Source organism: Phoca vitulina, unplaced genomic scaffold (assembly GCF_004348235.1).
Source record: "Phoca vitulina isolate PV1807 unplaced genomic scaffold, GSC_HSeal_1.0 scaffold22, whole genome shotgun sequence".
NCBI lineage: Eukaryota > Metazoa > Chordata > Mammalia > Carnivora > Phocidae > Phoca > Phoca vitulina.
Genome location: NW_022589725.1, coordinates 17,575,380 through 17,589,787, shown reverse-complemented (window position 1 = coordinate 17,589,787; position 14,408 = coordinate 17,575,380). Strand labels below are relative to the sequence as shown.

Below are 14,408 nucleotides of genomic sequence, written 5' to 3'. Positions count from 1 at the left end.
CCCTGCAGGACTGCCTGCAGCCACCATTCTGAGCACCTCCCTTACCCCAGAGGGACCATCTCCGTAGAGGATCTGTGAGGGGAGGGGCAGGGTGTCACTGACCTGTGACTGGGAGGGGATGTGTTCTGGGCGTTCCAAGGAGCGCTTGAGATATTTTCTTAGAGCCAGGTAGATAAATTTGGCTGGGAACATCTTTCAGTCTTTTGATAAAGCATTCAAGGTTCTGCATTTCAAGTCCAGAATGTATTAAAAAGCTTTTGTTGACTGACTCGGAGCCTTACCTTGTACACAGGCCACTGGTTCTCTGAGGAGTGGGGGGGAATTATTCTTTTTCTAAACAGCTGACTCATTGGGGAACTCGTAGCACAAACCATCTGTATATTGGGCAGTGCTTATGGTTGAGAATTGCTGGTTGATCTGAAAAACAGAGGGAATGCATATGTCTTTATTGTGGTAAAATATTCAGTGTGCAGCTATGCCCTGGTCTTATGCCAAGGAGGCTAGTCCTGACTGACAGTTGAGCCTGGCAGTGGCAGGCACAGTTGCCTGCTGGTGACGTAGAGGGGAGGGTGGGGGCCTTTGGGTGAGAACTCTCAGTTACGGGAGGGCACCCATTTAGGACTGTCTTGCCCATTCTCGGGGCACAAGAGACCTAAACAGAACAGCTTGGGTCTGTGCACCCTCACCCCCACTCCCAGCAGTTGAGCCGAGAAAGAACAGGAGAGGGCTTTTGAAACACCTGCTGGGATCTCCTGGGGACCCAACATGCAGAGCTGCAGTGTGTATGCGCGTGCAAACATGCAATACGAGGGCATGTCTGCATGCTGTGCCCAAGGGGCTTGGTGAGTGTAGCTTTCTTTGCTCTGTTTCACCGGGGACAGGGGGGAGGTGTCAGGAAAGCCCCACCCATGTCCCTGGGTGGTGTGAGAAACCGTGGGTCCCATCCTCACTGCAGTGTGGCCGTGTGCCCAGCTGTGGATTGGGAGGTGGGTGTCACGTCTGCCAGCCACATTAGTGAGTATGTGCTGCTGAGGCAGGATGACGTGTGTTGAGGGGCTTTGGTGTGGTTTCTGTCTTGGGATATGGGTTTTCTATGGTTGTCACAGTGTGCGGTGGTGTCCATACTCTTAACCTGGGAAAAGAAGAGAAAAGTACGGACCTGTTCCACAGATCTGCAACGAACAGTTCGTGTATGAGGCACTGGGTGACTGGACCCAGTATTGGAGGTTGTTGAGGTGAGCGTGTGCTGTGGAGCATACGGGGCGGCCACCTGCACCTTCGGGGATTTGCAGTGATGTCCTGCGGATTTGAGGGAGGGTCCCGGGGGAGGTGACAGCATGTGAGATGGGTCTTGAAGACTCAATGGGCTCCTGGTCCAGGAGGGTCGAAGGAGCATTTTCCATCCTGGGAAGGGCAGGGGCAAAGGCAGGAAGTCAGCCTGGTGAGGGCCCCCCCCACCTTGATCAGAGGCCGGGCTGTGGGCCAGTCTCTGATGCATGGGCGTTATCAGCGGGGCAAGGGAACTTGCTGGGGCTCCATTGGCAGGGCACTTGTCTGCGGGGTTGCATCTCGAAAGACATTACTTGGGTGCAGTGTGGAGGGGGTGATGGGCCAGATTCAGGGCATCGGGGATATCCAAGAGAAAGGCAGTGGGGATCCATGCAAGGATTCTGGAGGGGAAATAGGAAGGAGAATATTAGGGTCCCTGTGTGGGATGAGGTAGCTAGCCAGGGGGCAGCCAGGAGAGACAGAGACAGACTGAGTGTGTGTTTGTGTAGAGGGGAGCATTGAATGATGAGTTCAGCTGTAGCCTGCATTCTGGAGGTCCATCCTTGCTTTTGATCCTAAAATGGAAAGGAAAACATGGGTGTGCCTGTGCGTCTTGATTAAAGGATATGACTGAATGAATTTGAGCAGCTGCCTTTGGGCCTGGGAGAGTTGGGGGAGCAGCCCACCCCACGATGTCACCCCCTCGGGTTTCTGGCCCTCCTTGTACTGGGTTAACTCTTGCTCTCCTTCTCTGTGCTGACAGCACTTTTTTCTTGCCTGGGATCCTTGCTTTTAGTGCTGTGGATTCCAACTCTGCAAAGCCTCAAGCTGTTATAGATACATTCTTTTCAGTAATTGATTGTCCTTTGTATATTTGAGGGTCTGCTGAGCACAGGTGAACCGAAATGGTGAGGTGGGTGAGGGGCGTTTCCCCCTCCCTGCCTGGCTGGTCACTCTGGGGTGTGTTTGCTGCACCTCTATATTCGAGTGTCCCATCTCCCCGCATCCTCTGCATCTCCCCACCCTTCACCCTTTCCACTAGAGCTCTGACTTCTCTCATTCCCGCTCTTCCCCTCCTTCCACTGGGCCCCAAGGGCCAGGTCTCCCCTCTCCAGTGGAACCACCTCCTGTGCCCTTGGCCCATTTCTTATAGGTTGAGTGAGAGAAGAGCAGAAATCCCAAGAGTGGCCAGAAATCCCAAGACTGCCTCCCCTGCACACCCCCTCCTCCAGTATTTCCAGCAGAGCAAGGCGGGTGGTCAGATCTCAGCGTGAGGAGCCGTCCATGGTACTCGGACACCTGGCTCCTACTCAGGATGGGGTGGAGGGTGAGCATCCCAGGGTCTGTTCCAGAGGCTCCCCAGGGTGATGCTGCTGGAGCTGGCTGCTTTGCCGGTGCTGGCTCAGATAAGAGTTGGGATGCACGTGTCAGGTATTTAATGTGTATGGTTAATTTGGCAGTGCAGTGATGTTGCTTTAATGGATGAATAAACGGTAAAAGTGAAATATTACTGTTTTAAGGAAAACTAACTTAGGATTGCAACTAATAAAGGTAATTGATATATTTTTGAAAAATCAAGTTGTTAGATATTTTAATGATGAACTGTAATCCCGTGGGCAGTCAGAACCTACAGTACTCAGTGTAAAGCATTAGCTGAGGGCATGTGGCAAATAACGGTTTCTTTTCCCTTCACACATGCGGGAGTACAGCGAGCACAGGAAGTTAGATGGACCTACTCAGCCCTCTGATCTTGGGCAGATGACCTCCCCAGCTCTGTTTCCTTTTGTGAAAATGAGAGGCAGCTCTTCCGAAGGTGACCTGTAGATGACATTTTGCCATTATTGTGCAAATAGATTATTACAAGCTTCCTAAAGTCCATCTGAGACGTTGTGGAGTATGAGTCCTATGAAAGATCTTTTAGTTCTGCTGGATGCTAATGTGGACCCTCATCAAAGGCTGTGAATGATCATCTTAACAGACTTGTATATTTACTTCCTGATCATGACAGGATCAAAGAAATAGATAAAGCAGTTGGGGCAGCAGGGATGGCCAGAGTGGGACAGTGCAGGCGGGGGGGGGGGGGGGGGGGGGGGGGGGGGGGGGGGGGGGGGGGGGGGGGGTTGGCGAGCGGGGCGGGGGGGGAGGGGGGGGGGGGGGGGGGGTGGGGGGGGGGGGGGGGGGGGGGGGGGGGGGGGGGGGGGGGGGGGGGGTGGGGGGGAGGGGAGGCTGATGGAGTCCGGAGCGGGGTGTATTCCCAGTGTCCCAGCTGTAAGGATTGTAGATGGCCTGTGCGTGTGTGTGTTTGCAGTTTAGTGCCCATTTCCTTAGGCTTAGAGCAGAAGGAAGAGTTTCATGTTCAGCTTTCATGATTTCTAGGACCTATTGTCAGACCGTGTGGTGTCTGAGTTCTGTACATGTCTTTGCCTATTTCCCCCCATGTACTGAGTACCCAGTGCTCCATTGCACTGGATGCAGTGGCTGCACGGGCCCTTCACTTTGAGAAAGCCGGGAGGACCGCAGGTCTAAAGCAGAAGACGGAGGAAAGTGTCAACGTCCCTGACCTGCGGGCTGTGACCAGGTTGTCCCTCCTCCTCATTTCACACAGGCACCCTGGTGAAGAGTGGTACGCTGTTACTGGAAACCGGTTTCATGCTATTAAAATAACCAAAATTGGTTGGAAACCAGTGGAGGTGAAGCAGATGCGCACCTTTGCATGAGCTCCAGTGCCAGCTTTAGGGTGCCGTGCAGGGAAGGCTCCTTTGGGGGTGTGTCGCCCCAGGTGGGGCTGGCTGAGGCCACTGCATGTGTGCTGCAGACCCTCCTCCGAGCTTCCCGGTACACCTCCCCGTGCAGGGAGTGCTTGCCTTGCCTCCGGGGACCATGACTGTTTGGAAGTGCCGGTGGTGGGTCTCAGCACCTGACGCCAGGTGACTCCTGTGGCTTTAGTGCTTCCCAGAGCCTCTGCCTGCTGGGGGCGGCATTCCGCCGCCTCCCTCCTCCCCACCCTGCCTTTTCCTTCTTCCTCCTGCCCTTTGACCTTGACCCCTTGCACTTCGCTTTCGACAAGGCCTTCATTGTTGAGTTCCCTCAGGTGAGGTTTCAACAGTTCTCATTTTGGTTAGTTTGTGATGTCAATCCCGGGAACTCCTCAGGCTTGTTCCAAGAATTAATGCAGAGCTTTGAAATCCCGAGAGATCAGGGCAAGTTTGTTCAGATCCGCACCCCCCCACCCCCACCCCCATGTTAGCCAGCTGGCAGCGGTGTTGCCTCCCTGGCTTCAGGGAGGACTCAGCTGATGCATCACCTTGGCTGCTGCCGCCTCCTAAAACAGAGGCCAAGTCTTGGTACAGCGCTGAGCTTCCCAGAGTCCTCACCCCTCACCCTGGGTGTCACTGCAGAGCTGGGGGTGAAGGAGGACCCTTGAACCCTGCCCCTCACGTGCCACACCGACCTACCCCGAGGTGTGGCAGGTGCTGTGTTTCAGGGTTACCTCAAGAGGCGCCTGGGGCAAAAGACTGGGAGGCCTCATTCTGAGTTTTCCCACAAAAGAACACTGCAGGTGGGCTGGCCCCTTCCCAGAGGAGCCCCTCCAGTCCTTCACAGGCCTGCTGCAGGCATGCAGAGCCTTTCTTTGCTGAGAAATGGTAGGGACTGGGTCAAGAGCATCCTACTAACTGGTGCGGCAGCCTATTCTCTAACCAGATTGTCTGTCCTGAAGAGGGCGCTGCCCTGTCTCTCACCTCCCTGAGTTCTTGGGGCCTGTACATGATATGTGCTCACTGAGTGCGGGGGTGGCCGCAGGATACCTCCAGCTCTCAGGTCTGGGGCTTGGAACTCTTAACTGTTCATAAAACTTACAGGGGTGGAGGGAAGCAGTGATTAGATTGGGGATGGCAGGGGATTGGGATGTCTCCCGCATTGTTTCCATATATGTATTTGTGGTGTACGTGCAGTTTTTTGAACCACTTGAAAGTAAAGTTGTAGATAGCATGCCAGCTCACCCATAAACACTCTCCTAGGACTGAGGGTCCCCTCTGTGACCATTTACCACACCCAAGAGCACTGTCGTTCCACTATACCATCTAAAATGCAGGCTATTTAATTTTTCAGCTTGTCCCTAAAATATCTTCCATATCTCCTTGATCCCAGATGCAGTCCAGGTCATGTGGCACATTTGTTTATTGTGTCTCTCTGGTCTCTTATAATAAGCTGTCCTCCCATTTTTCCTCCATAGTGTTGTCTTCCTAAAGCACCCAGGCCAGTTGTCTTGTTGAGCATCCAGTGGCCTGAATTTGTCGGATTGTGTCTTTGAGGTGGTATTTGATTTTTTACACAATCCCCTTTCTGTGTTGTAAACTGGGGGATGGGGCCAGAGGCATGGTTGATTCAGGGTGAACATGTTTGCCAAAATGACCGTGCGGGTGACAGTCATATTCGGTCACATGAAGCAGGCACGTAGTAGCAGGTTGCAGGGTTTTCCCCTAAATAAAAAAAAAATGACTATCCATTTAACTCAAATTTTGGGTAGCACGTTACAGAACTGGGAGCCAATGAGAACTTGAAGGTAATGACCTTGGAGGGAACTTTGCCTTGGTCCCCTAGCCAGCTGTATTGGGGAGCTTTGGCCTCAGAGCAGGCCTCACTCCTGTTCCGCTGTTTTCCAGTCTTGTGACTTTGGACAAGCTGCCTGGTCTCTCAAAGCCCCCTTCCCTCATCTGTAAAATGGTAATTAATAATGGTGAAGTTGTTAGCTTCAAATGAGATAATGCCTGGAACCTGTTCACACCTGCCTGTTTGCTTTCATTATTTTAGTGGGCCTTTTGGAAGGGGAAGGAGGCAGGCGGGTACAGGTGAGGTGGGAGGTGGGGGTGGGGTGCAGTGGGCAAGGGGGCTAGGCTGTCTGGCTGAGCAGCATGTCCTTGATGCATATAGCAGTTGGTTGAGTGCACTCCTCGGCCACGCTACCAACATCCGCTGGCCAGGATGGGCCCCTGAATCTGTCTCAGGCCATCAGAAAATGGTTAGGGCACTTCATCCACTCCCCCTGCGCCCTGGGCACCTGCCACCTCTCCGCTGAGGCTGCCCTAGTTTAGCTCCTTCAACACTGGCTTTTCCAGGTGATTTCCCCTTCAGTTGACATGCTGTTTCTCTGTGAGGATTTCCGATGCTCCCAGAATCTAGGAGACGGGCAGAATCCTCTTAGTACACGTGGGGTTAACAAGTTCAGTTCTCCACAGAACTGTTTTAGGCTAACAAACTCTTGACTGGAAATAGTTGATACTATCATGCTTCATAAGGAGAAGTTATCAAAATTGTATCCAACTAGCCCTCCTAAATTCCTGCGCTCTGTCTGGACAAAGCCTCGGGCTGTGAGCTGTGGCTTGGGAGGGATGCTAGTTGGCTGCTTCCCACCAAGGAGCTCCAGGACTCTGTAATTGGAAGTGCTGACTGGAGTAGTTCATCTGATTTTGGCATTTGCCTGTGAAACAAGAATAGCATAAACTTGAAGATAAAAGGTCACACTTGCCTTTAGTGAGGAGTTTTTTTTAATCAACTCAATGGATTAGAGATCCAAATGCATAGAATCATATATATGTAGTTACATAAGTATTAGAATGAAACAAGGGTAAATTCCTTTATAACCTAGAAGTAGGGAAAGACTTTTATATTAGGACTCAAGCCCCAGAAACAAAAGGATAATAAATTTGATGACATTAAATATAAAAATTTTTAAACTTTACTTTGTAAAAATATACCATAAAAATGGCAGACTGGAGAAAATATTTGTAATATATCACAGATAAAGTCCAACATCTCTAATATAGAAAGAACTCTTAAAGGTCAAAGTATTTTTAAGAGATACCAAAAATTATGTAGGCAGAAGAAAAGGCAGAAGACATGAACAGATCACAGAAAAGTCCTTCTCTGTATGTAAGAATAAGTCAGTTTATAATAATAACAGAATATAAACTAAAACTACCCTGAGATACCACTTCTCACCTTTGTCAGATTCACAAAAAATAAAAATTTTGATGAGCCACTCTGATGGCAAGACTATAGGAGAACAGGCATTCTTATACATTGCTGTCAGGAGTGAAAATAGTTCAACTCTTATAAAGAAGAATTTTACAATATCTAGAGTACGTATGCATTCACCATTTGATCCAGCAATCCCACTTGTAGAAATTTACTCTGAAGATAGACTCCCACAAGTGCAAAACAAGGCCCAAAAGCTACTTATTGCTGTATCATTTGTAATGGCAAAATATTTAACAACTCAAATGCCTGTCTGTAGGAGACTGGCTGCTGTTTGTACATTGCACAGTATAGTCCCATGCAGCCCTGAGAAAGAATGGGGAAGATCCCTGTGATCTGGTATAGAGTAAGTTCCAGGATATGTAGAAAAAAGTTGTAAAAAAGTGTGAGTGCTTGCATGAAGGAATAAGGGTAAGTTAGGAATTAAGGAAAGTGGCTAACTATAGGGAGTAGCTGGGAATGGGGCGGAGGGGATGGGATGGGAGTGAGACTTTCCTGGTATATCTCTCTATATAGTTTGATTTTTTTTTTTTAAGATTTTATTTATTTATTTGTCAGAGAGAGAGAGAGCACAAGCAGCAGGCAGAGGGAGAAGCAGGCTCCCCACCGAGCAGGGAGCCTGATGTGGGACTTGATCTGGGATCATGACCTGAGCCGAAGGCAGATGCTTAACCAACTGAGCCACCCAGGCGCCCCTGTATGGTTTGATTTTTAAACTGTACAGATGTTCAACATACTCAAAACATAAATCTAAATGGATGAAGAAAAGCAAATCCTAAAATTGAATTACAGAAACACGTGAGCCTAACTATATGTCAAATTGCTAACCACAGAGAAAAGAATTCATTCACAGACTTCAGAACACAGTACTTTATATGCCCTGAATGGGATGTATTTTAAGGACAAAATAGAAATCTTAATAGTCTTTTTTTTTTTTTAAGAGTTCATTTATCAGAGAGAGAGTGCACAAGCAGGTGGAGCGGCAGGCAGAGGGAGAGGGAGAAGCAGGCTCCCCGCTAAACAGGGAGCCTGACTTGGGGTTCGATCCCAGGACCCTGAGATCATGACCTGAGCTGAAGGCAGACGCTTAACCAAATGAGCCACCCAGGTGCCCCAAAATCTTAATAGTCTTAATAATTTTAGTAGTCTTGTTAATAGTGATTTTGGTGTAATTCTGTGCTGTATCATGTTATAGGATAAAGCAAATGAATAGTATGTTGATGATGATGAAAATCAGGGCACTCAGTGTAGGAAAAGGAGAAATACAAGTATGGAAAGAAAGGTAATCCAGGGGTACTGGGCTGAACTACAGGTGTCATTGTGACCCCACGATTCAAAAATGAATCCTAGCTCTGTTCACTAACTAAATGCCACCCCAGTAACCGTGAGCCCACCTGGTGTTCCATCTTGGTTTCTAAATCCAATTCTCCATTAAAATGAACTTGACTCCAGGTAGTAGTTGACTCCAGGGCTAGGACTGAGAAAAGTGCATGTTGACCCTGGAGCATTTTGTGCTGGAAAGCAAAGACCTGCTCAAAGAATAAAGGGGGGGGGGGGGAGAGTCATGTCATAAAGAAGGGGAACTTGCTTGAACAGGCTGCTTTGGGCAAGTTTTGGACAGTTTATTAAGAAGAATAGTCATAGAAGTGAATTACAAAACTAAATAAAAAAGGAATTCATGCATCTACAGTGATGTTCAAAAAAGAAAAAGAGGGAGATAAAGTTGAACAAAAAGGCAAGCTCTTTACAAAAGGCCACTAATTAAATGTGGATAGAATGATGAAATGGAAAAATGTAGTTTTTAAACCTACTATGTAAGAATGTTAATAAGCTAGTGGGAATATAATATTCACGTAGTCTAAGAATCACCCTATAGATAATTTATTAATTACAAAAGGAAAAAGGTCCTTTTTATATGGAGAGTTCCAGCAGTCACTGTCCTAACCGAGCTTTCCCACCTATTGGGACAACCGGGCAGGCCTCCTTCCTGATGGGATGCTCTAAGAAGTGCACGACACCTGAGCAGTGTCATTGCCAGAAGTGTTTAGCCTGGGTCTAAACATGACACAAGACAACAAATGCAATATAGGAACTCTGATTGGATTTGGGGGAGCAGGAGTAGATATGAGCACTTTTATAAATAATTAAATAAATTTAAATATGGCCTGAATAGTAGATAAGGTTAAATTAATGTCATCCTTGGGTATGATATGGGAGAGTGATGATGTAGGGGGGGTGTTTATTCTTAGGAGATTCAAGCTACTTTCCAGATAGTTCAGCTGATAGAACATACATATGGGAAACAATCGGAAAATGTTACCAATTAAGAGTTTCCTTTGACAAAGTGTGTTTTGCTTTTCCTTAAGGGAATTAGGATATACATTCCTGATGGCAGATTCAATTTTAAAACTATAGCTCCTTGAAATGAAATCTGTTCTTTGTTTCTTAGAGATTATTTTAAAATTGTGCTGCCATTTAGACTCAAGTATATATTTATTTGACAGCGAAAAGTTTTGCATGAACTGAATTGTTTTCTTGGTATATCGAGGAAGCCAGGCGCACAGTGCACTTTCTGTGTTGATGAACTGTTTGTTTTACTCATTTTCATTAAATGATTCAGTTCTGGGGAGATAACATTTCCTACCTTGAGGTGCTGCTTGTAGGAGCCCACCCACCCTTTTAAACTTTTTAAAGACATTTCTCCCAATGATACCAGGGAGGATTGCTAGCCCCCGGGACCTGGGGGAGTTGTCTGGTTTTGTCTGGAAAATTCATGCACATTTGACTCTGTGTCCTCTCTACCCAGTGCTTTTAATCTTTACCCCCGACCCCCCAAAAAAAGTCCTTTCCCTGATTTGCAGTTAAAATCAACATGGCAGAAAGACTTCTTATTTCTAGTCTAATAAAATTCTTCTTGAAGAATAGCATTTGTAAATAGTGCTTTTAATTCATTCATTAATTGCTAAGTGGACGTTGGTGCTGGGGACACGGTGGTGATGGGTGAACGGCCCAGCGTCTGGCAGGGCAGTTCTGGCCCTGTGGGGCAAGGGGCAGGTCCACATGCCAGGAGCTGGGCACAGATGGCTAAGGTGCTACCAAGGGAGCCCGTAGAGGCCGAGGTGTGCGTGCAGACCTGCCCTGGGCTGGCCGGTCACTGGAGCCGACGCGGCAGCATGAGCAGCAGAGACTCACCGACCACGGAGTCAGGCCATAGCCTGTCAGAGTGCCTGCAGAGGATGTTTTGGGGTTAAGGTCACCTTCCCCATTTCCCCCACAGCGGTCCTTTCTGAGCAGGATTGCCCTTACCTCCTGACCCAGGGTGGGGCGTTTGCCCTTGGGCCGCCCTGACCTTCACTACATTGGCCCCCACCCACAGTCAGGTCCCTGCTGTTCTTGGAGGATTCCTGGGGCTGCTGTGTGGCTCCGGTTTGTGCCTGTTCTTCTCTCTGCCTGGACTCTTCTTCGTAGCCCCTCCCATGTGCGGTGAAGTGCTTCTGGCCCTTTAGGTTAGGTCGGGGACTGCTCCTACAGACGTCCCCGGCTTCATGTGTGGCCCTGACTAGCTGTGTCCTTCACATGGCAGAAACTCCACAGCAGCCTGGGAGTCCTTTTTTCCGTCCTCGTAAAAGGGTAAATCCTTTCACTGGCACGGGGGTAGTCTGTCTTTGTGGTGCCTGGTGCCTCAGCTTCACCCAGAAATGATTGTTCGAAATGCAGATTGGAGGCCTTATCCGAGACTCTGATGAACCAGGCCTGGGTGAGATGGAGCACCCCTGGGATCCTAAAGCAGCTTCCTGGCAACTTGTAGGGTGACTTGCAGAAATTATGGCCAGAAAGTCCTGAGTTGTAGGGGAACACGTTTTGAATCTGAAGAAGGAGATCCTGGAATGTTTCCTGGAGGAGGTGGTATTTTCTCTGTGCCTTAAATGAAGAATAAAAATTGAACGTTGGAAGTGAGTTGATGACTGAGAAGAGCAAAGGCTCAGAGGCAAGAAGCTGGAGTGCAGGTCTGTGAAGGGGCTGGTGAGGAGGAGCCTGGGACCCAGGGCTCTGGTCTCTTGGGTTTGGAGGAGGAAATGGGATGCCTCCAGCAGAGTTTTAAAGAAACTCTGGGCTTAGGTTAGATTTTTCTCCATCCTAAGGCTAGAGCCCGACATGGGAATGTGTCACCATAAAGGTGCCTGTCTGCTCAGATTTCTTCCTCCTAACATCTAGTGACACTATGAACCTTAAAAACTTATTTGCAAAAACCCCACCACCTCTTCCCATGTTTCAGATAATTTCCCTATACCCTGGGGCGGCAAACTTTTTCTGTAAAGGGACAAGCAGTAAACATTTTGGGCTCTGTGGTCTCTGTTGTGACTACTAGACTCCACCATTGTAGCCCCAAAGCCGCTGCAGACAGCGGGCAAATGAATGGGAGTGGCTATGTCCCGGTAAAACCTTCCTCACAAAGACGAGTTGTTTGCCAGATTGGGTTCACGGGCCAGTTTGCCAGCCCGTGGTATAAAGAAAGGCAGTTTGATTCGTTTCTTCCAGCCGTCAGGACAAAGTAAAAGAGCAGGCAGTCCTGCCTGCGTGGGGAGCCCAGGGACCCGAGGTGGTGATGGGTGTGTGACCAAAGTGCAGAGATGAGCCCTGTGCAGACAGACGATTGCTGTCTGCTGGGGAAGGGCTTCAAAAAGCCCCTTCAGCAGCTGAGAATATCTAGTGCTTTATCCTCCTCCATCTTTTTCTCGGAAAATTGGCTTTGTATTTAGGGAAGTTCTTGTTTGATGAAATAATATGCTCTTGTCACAGCTTTCCCTAACAATCTTTTTGTTAAGCCGCTGATTGTCGCTGCCAGTGTGGAGACCACCCTTAACTGCTGGGGCGCTTCTGCTGCTGACTCCCCAGCGGCCGCCGTCCTCCCACTGGTGCTGCGTGGGGCGGGCATCGTATGTGGGCTGAACCGTGAACGTGTGAGCATCCTGGGAGCCTGGGGCAGCACATGTGGGGATTTTCTATTACCCCCCACTTTCCAAAAGAATGCAGGGTCCTAGTTGCTCGAAATGAGGGAGGTTCTTTGCAGCTGTGTTCTCAGGACCTTTGGTCATGTTTAAGCCATAAAATGTTTGTCCTGACAGGTGTCCAGGTGATGGTCAGGTCCAGACGAGGTCAGGAATAGTTCATGTCCCCGGGAGTGGAACCCAGAGCCAGTCTTCTTCACTTTCCTATCCAGCGAGTCAACCAGTGCAGTGCAGTGCAGTGTCGATTGCACTATTCCTAGGACAGGTCTCTAAATGCAATCCACATTACGTGGCCCAGGGATGTGTTGCTGGAAATCTGAAACGATAGTAAAGCCGATGTTATTTGGGCCATTTGAGATGGCATCCATTCTTGATTAGATGTTGACCTCCCTTTGCCCTTTTAGGGCATTTCTGAAAAGTTACCAAATCAAACCGTGTTTTCCTTTAATATACATTCCCGCTTCAGGTGACCTTCACTCCCACTTTTGATGGTACTGTGCTCTGGGCCCCTCCAACAGGTAATTATAGATGGGTGGTTGGTGGAGGGCGTGCCCATGTGAGTGACGGCCAGCAACGCATCTGGTCTGTACCGTGCAGCCCACCTCTATACCCTAGAGCTAGCATCCTGCCTACTCCCAATTGATTTCATTGCATGATTAAAACAGGCAGGAGAACAAGAGAATCTTGAGGCCCATGTCTGGCGCAGAGAGGTGTGTGCCGGCTCTGGGCTTGTAACGTGGCTACGTACCCTTCAGCCAGAGCCACCTTCTCTCAGCCCGTTTCCTGTTCCAGTCGGGGCAGGACGTGCTGTCAGAGCGCGGAGAGGCGCGTGCCGGGTGCCCGTCCGCTGGCCAGGACGCTGATACAAGGCTGCTGGGGAGTATTTCAGAGGGATCTGGACATCTGGGAGTTCCCTGCCTTGCCAACAGAAGGAGTCATTTTTATATTCCACCCTGAAAATGTTAAAAATAGCAATCAAGTCCTTACGTTAGCCTGTAAAGCTGCCTTCATACGACTGTAGCTGAAGTGCTGTACACAGTCACAAATCTTTTCAATTTCAGTAGCTCAGGTGTTCAGAAAGTCAACATAGAGTATCTAATATGTAATTGAATGGTGGCGTTTGAGGACTGTAGGCAGGAGATTAAACAGAGTCCACATGCTTTCTGGGTTCTTTAAAAATAAGGTTTAGAACGCTGAGTATTTTTTATGATTAAGCAGTGTGTTATATATGCTGTTGATTTGTAACTTACAGTTTTCCTTTCCTCAATAACTCTAGATCACTAACATGATTATGGCGCTTATCCTCTAGGATTTAGGGCAGTTTTTGATTTACAAAGTGGAATGACGGGGAGATAGATATTTTTTTTCCTGTGATAACCAATAAGGATGTGAAATGGAGGAGGAGGTGGGTGGTAAATTGGAAGACACACTGGTGTTTAAGAAGGAGCTCACAAGCTCAGCAGGAAAGCGAGACTCCTGAACGCCCGACATCCCCTACCCCCGAGGGGAAAGGTGGTGATGGCAGGGCCTGGTGTTGGGGTGTGGGCGCTGACCACAGGGCGACCACAGGGCTCCCCCAGGGCCCATGCAGGGCTGTGTGTGGGGAGCAGCAGGAGGGGAGGACGGAGAAGCCGGCGGCCTTCGCCGCATGCGGAGGAGATCTGTGTGGACCGGGGCTCTTTCTCCCGAGCGTGCCTGCATTTACTCATGTGCTGTGTGTCTATGGAAAAGACTGTTAAGCTGTCAAATCGTGAACTACTTCGGTAGTTCCTGATGCCGTGATCATGGTTTTGGTCTCGTTTCTTTTAGGTTACCCCTGTTTCAGGCCAGTGCTTTTGCATTTCTGGCCCCTGCTCGAGCCATCCTGTCTTTAGATAAATGGAAATGTAACACCACAGGTAACTGCAGTTATTTCCACGTACGTCATTGGGGTCCCTTAGCGCAGGTGATAGAAGGGAGGCCTGGATGTGCTGCCCACGGCAGCCTTAAATCCTTTCTGGAATCGGGCACAGAACACACAAACCAACAAACTGCTTAGAACACTCCAGTCTGTGGATCGTGTTTCTGTCTCTCTCTCTCTCCCCACTCGTTCCT

The 14,408-nt window shown here is 49.0% G+C and overlaps 1 protein-coding gene across 3 annotated transcripts in view; it reads left to right on the top strand.

Moving 5' to 3' along the window:
• Window positions 1-14,408, top strand: part of SLC23A2 (solute carrier family 23 member 2) — a 134,904-nt gene that overhangs the window by 86,705 nt on the left and 33,791 nt on the right. For all 3 annotated transcript variants that reach the window (XM_032419974.1, XM_032419977.1, XM_032419976.1), the window contains one exon: window positions 14,124-14,212. In XM_032419974.1, the coding sequence (XP_032275865.1) occupies window positions 14,124-14,212 (89 nt within the window). The remainder of the gene's footprint in view (window positions 1-14,123; window positions 14,213-14,408) is intronic.